General features: G+C 43.6%; 1 protein-coding gene across 1 annotated transcript in view; it reads left to right on the forward strand.

The window, feature by feature from the left end:
- Nucleotides 1–283: 283 nt before the first annotated feature.
- Nucleotides 284–4,634, forward strand: part of LOC137307955 (ubiquitin carboxyl-terminal hydrolase 21-like) — a gene marked incomplete at both ends in the record, with an annotated part of 34,897 nt that continues 30,546 nt past the window's right edge. Inside the window, 2 exon segments of the mRNA XM_067976954.1 lie at nucleotides 284–343; nucleotides 3,580–3,703. Of these exon segments, the coding sequence (XP_067833055.1) occupies nucleotides 284–343; nucleotides 3,580–3,703 (184 nt within the window).

Genomic DNA, 4,634 nt, shown 5'->3' on the forward strand with positions numbered 1-4,634 from the left:
CCCTCTAGTTTATATTGCCTCTCCTCGTTCTTCCTACCGAAATGTATCACTTTGCACTTCTCCGCGTTAAATTCCATCTGCCGTGTGTCTGCCCGTTCACACAGTCTGTGCATTGTCCTCTGACGTCTGCTCCTATCCCCTACATTGTTGACCACATTTCTGAGTTTCGGGTCAGCTGCAAACTTTGAAATTATGTCCTCGATCGCAAAAAGGTGGAGTGTCGAGTTCGGTACCTCGGCAGCCTAAACCAGATCTAATTCCGTGTTTCCCCCTATATTTCCAGAACCAGGAGAATCTAATGATTGGCAGTGGACAAATCGGACTTAGGAATCTGGGAAATACGGTGAGTATTCGGGGGGTGTTGCAGTCCCTGTGTGTATTATCGGGAATATCAGCCCTTGTGTATTATTGGGAATATCAGCCCCTGTACGTATTATCGGGAATATCAGCCCCTGTGTGTATTATCGGGAATATCAGCCCCTGTGTGTATTATCGGGAATATCAGCCCCTGTACGTATTATCGGGAATATCAGCCCCTGTGTGTATTATCGGGAATATCAGCCCCTGTATATATTATCGGGAATAGCAGCCCTTTGTGTATTATCGGGAATATCAGCCCCTGTATATATTATCGGGAATATCAGCCCCTGTACATATTATCCGGGAATATCAGCCCCTTTGTGTATTATTGGGAATATCAGCCCCTGTGTATATTATCGGGAATATCAGCCCCTGTATATATTATCTGGAATATCAGCCCCTGGTATATTATCGGGAATATCAGCCCCTGTGTGTATTATCGGGAATATCAGCCCCTGTATATATTATCTGGAATATCAGCCCCTGTGCATATTATCGGGAATATCAGCCCCTGTGTGTATTATCGGGAATATCAGCCCTGTATATATTATCTGGAATATCAGCCCTGTGTGTATTATCGGGAATATCAGCCCCTTTGTATTATCGGGAATATCAGCCCCTGTGTGTATTATCGGGAATATCAGCCCCTGTGTGTATTATCGGGAATATCAGCCCCTGTGTGTATTTTGGGAATATCAGCCCCTGTGTGTATTATTGGGAATATCAGCCCCTGTATATATTATCGGGAATATCAGCCCCTTTGTGTATTATCGGGAATATCAGCCCCTGTGTGTATTATCGGGAATATCAGCCCCTGTGTGTATTATCGGGATATCAGCCCCCGGTGTGTATTATCGGGAATATCAGCCCCTTTGTGTATTATCGGGAATATCAGCCCCTGTGTGTATTATAGGGATATCAGCCCCTGTGTGTATTATCGGGAATATCAGCCCCTGTACATATTATCGGGAATATCAGCCCCTTTGTATATTATCGGGAATATCAGCCCCTGTATATATTATCGGGAATATCAGCACCTGTACATATTATCGGAATATCAGCCCCTTTGTGTATTATCGGGAATATCAGCCCCTGTACATATTATCGGGAATATCAGCCCCTTTGTATATTATCGGGAATATCAGCCCCTGTACATATTATCGGAATATCAGCCCCTTTGTGTATTATCGGGAATATCAGCCCCCTGTACATATTATCGGGAATATCAGCCCCTGTGTGTATAATATAGGGAATATCAGCCCCTGTGTGTATTATCGGGATATCAGCCCCTGTGTGTATTATCTGGAATATCAGCCCCTTTGTGTATTATCGGGAATATCAGCCCCTGTATATATATATTATCGGAATATCAGCCCCTTTGTGTATTATCGGGAATATCAGCCCTGTATATATTATCGGGAATATCAGCCCCTGTGTGTATTATCTGGAATATCAGCCCCTGTATATATTTATCGGGATATCAGCCCCTGTGTGTATTATCGGGAATATCAGCCCCTGTACATATTATCGGGAATATCAGCCCCTTTGTGTATTATCGGGAATATCAGCCCCTTTGTGTATTATCGGGAATATCAGCCCCTGTACATATTATCGGGAATATCATCCCCTGTGTATATTATTGGGAATATCAGCCCCTGTGTGTATTATAGGGAATATCAGCCCCTGTGTGTATTATCGGGAATATCAGCCCCTTTGTTTATTATCGGGAATATCAGCCCCTGTATATATTATCGGGAATATCAGCCCCTGTGTGTATTATCGGGAATATCAGCCCCTGTGTGTATTATAGGGAATATCAGCCCCTGTGTGTATTATCGGGAATATCAGCCCCTGTATATATTATCGGGAATATCAGCCCCTGTGTGTATTATAGGGAATATCAGCCCCTGTGTGTATTATCGGGAATATCAGCCCCTGTGTGTATTATCGGGAATATCAGCCCCTGTATATATTATCGGGAATATCAGCCCCTGTGTATATTATCGGGAATATCAGCCCCTTTGTATATTACAGAGATTATCAGCCCCTGTGTATATTACAGAGAATATCAGCCCCTGTGTATATTACAGAGAATATCAGCCCCTGTGTATATTATCGGGAATATCAGCCCCTATGTGTATTATAGGGAATATCAGCCCCTGTGTGTATTATCTGGAATATCAGCCCCTTTGTGTATTATCGGGAATATCAGCCCCTGTGTGTATTATCTGAATATCAGCCCCTTTGTGTATATCGGGAATATCAGCCCCTGTGTGTATTATCTGGAATATCAGCCCCTTTGTGTATTATCGGGAATATCAGCCCCTGTATATTATTCGGGAATATCAGCCCCTTTGTGTATTATCGGGTATATCAGCCCCTGTGTATGTTATCGGGAATATCAGCCGCTGTGTGTATTATCTGGAATATCAGCCCCTGTATATATTATCGGGAATATCAGCCCTGTGTGTATTATCGGGAATATCAGCCCCTTTGTGTATTATCGGGAATATCAGCCCCTTTGTGTATTATCGGGAATATCAGCCCCTGTACATATTATCGGGAATATCAGCCCCTGTGTATATTATTGGGAATATCAGCCCCTGTGTGTATTATAGGGAATATCAGCCCCTGTGTATTATCGGGAATATCAGCCCCTTTTTGTATTTATCGGAAATATCAGCCCCTGTAAATATTAACGTGAATATCAGCCCCTGTGTGTATTATAGGGAATATCAGCCCCTGTGTGTATTATCGGAATATCAGCCCCTTTGTGTATTATCGGGAATATCAGCCCCTGTATATATTATCGGGAATATCAGCCCCTGTGTGTATTATCGGATATCAGCCCCTGTATATATTATCGGGAATATCAGCCCCTGTATATATTATCAGGATATATCAGCCCCTGTGTGTATTATCGGGAATATCAGCCCCTGTGTGTATTATCGGGAATATCAGCCCCTGTATATATTATCGGAATATCAGCCCCTGTATATATTATCGGAATATCAGCCCCTGTGTGTATTATCGGGAATATCAGCCCCCTGTATATATTATCGGGAATATCAGCCCCTGTATATATTATCTGAATATCAGCCCCTGTGTGTATTATCGGGAATATCAGCCCCTGTGTATATTGCAGTGAATATCAGCCCCTGTGTATATTATGCTGTATACTCGATCATGATACTGAAGTTTCACCTGTTACTGTTTCAGTGTTTTATGAATGCTGTCCTTCAGTGTCTCAGCAATACGCAGAGTCTCCGAGAGTTTTGTATCCGAAAGGAATACCGAGTGGAACTGAACGGATATGGGAAGAATCGCTGTGAAATGATGGATGGTAGGAACGAGGACTAGTCGAGATATGGTACAGGCAATATCGGCCCCCTGTGTACATTGTAGGCAAAATCTGCCCCTGTGTGTATCACAGGGAATATCAGCCCCTGTGTGTAACTAGGGAATATCAGCCCCTGTGTGTATTATAGGGAATATCAGCCCCTGTGTGTAACATAGGGAATATCAGCCCCTGTGTAACATAGGGAATATCAGCCCCTGTGTGTATCACAGGGAATATCAGCCCCTGTGTGTATTATAGGGAATATCAGCCCTGTGTGTAACATAGGAATATCAGCCCCTGTGTACATAGGGAATATCAGCCCCTGTGTGTATCACAGGAATATCAGCCCCTGTGTAACATAGGGAATATCAGCCCCTGTGTGTATCACAGGGAATATCAGCCCCTGTGTGTAACCATAGGGAATATCAGCCCCTGTGTGTATTATAGGGAATATCAGCCCCTGTGTGTAACATAGGGAATATCAGCCCTGTGTAACATAGGGAATATCAGCCCCTGTGTGTATCACAGGGAATATCAGCCCCTGTGTAACATAGGGAATATCAGCCCCTGTGTGTATCACAGGGAATATCAGCCCCTGTGTGTAACATAGGGAATATCAGACCCTGTGTGTAACATAGGGAATATCAGCCCCTGTGTGTAACATAGGGAATATCAGCCCCTGTGTAACATAGGGAATATCAGCCCCTGTGTGTATCACAGGAATATCAGCCCCTGTGTGTAACATAGGGAATATCAGCCCCTGTGTGTAACACAGGGAATATCAGCCCCTGTGTATATTATAGGGAATATCAGCCCCTGTGTGTAACATAGGGAATATCAGCCCCTGTGTGTATCACAGGGAATATCAGCCCCTGTGTGTAACATAGGGAATATCAGCCCCTGTGTATATTATAGGGAATATCAGCCCCTGTGT

Source organism: Heptranchias perlo, unplaced genomic scaffold, assembly GCF_035084215.1.
Source record: "Heptranchias perlo isolate sHepPer1 unplaced genomic scaffold, sHepPer1.hap1 HAP1_SCAFFOLD_1164, whole genome shotgun sequence".
Taxonomy (NCBI): domain Eukaryota; kingdom Metazoa; phylum Chordata; class Chondrichthyes; order Hexanchiformes; family Hexanchidae; genus Heptranchias; species Heptranchias perlo.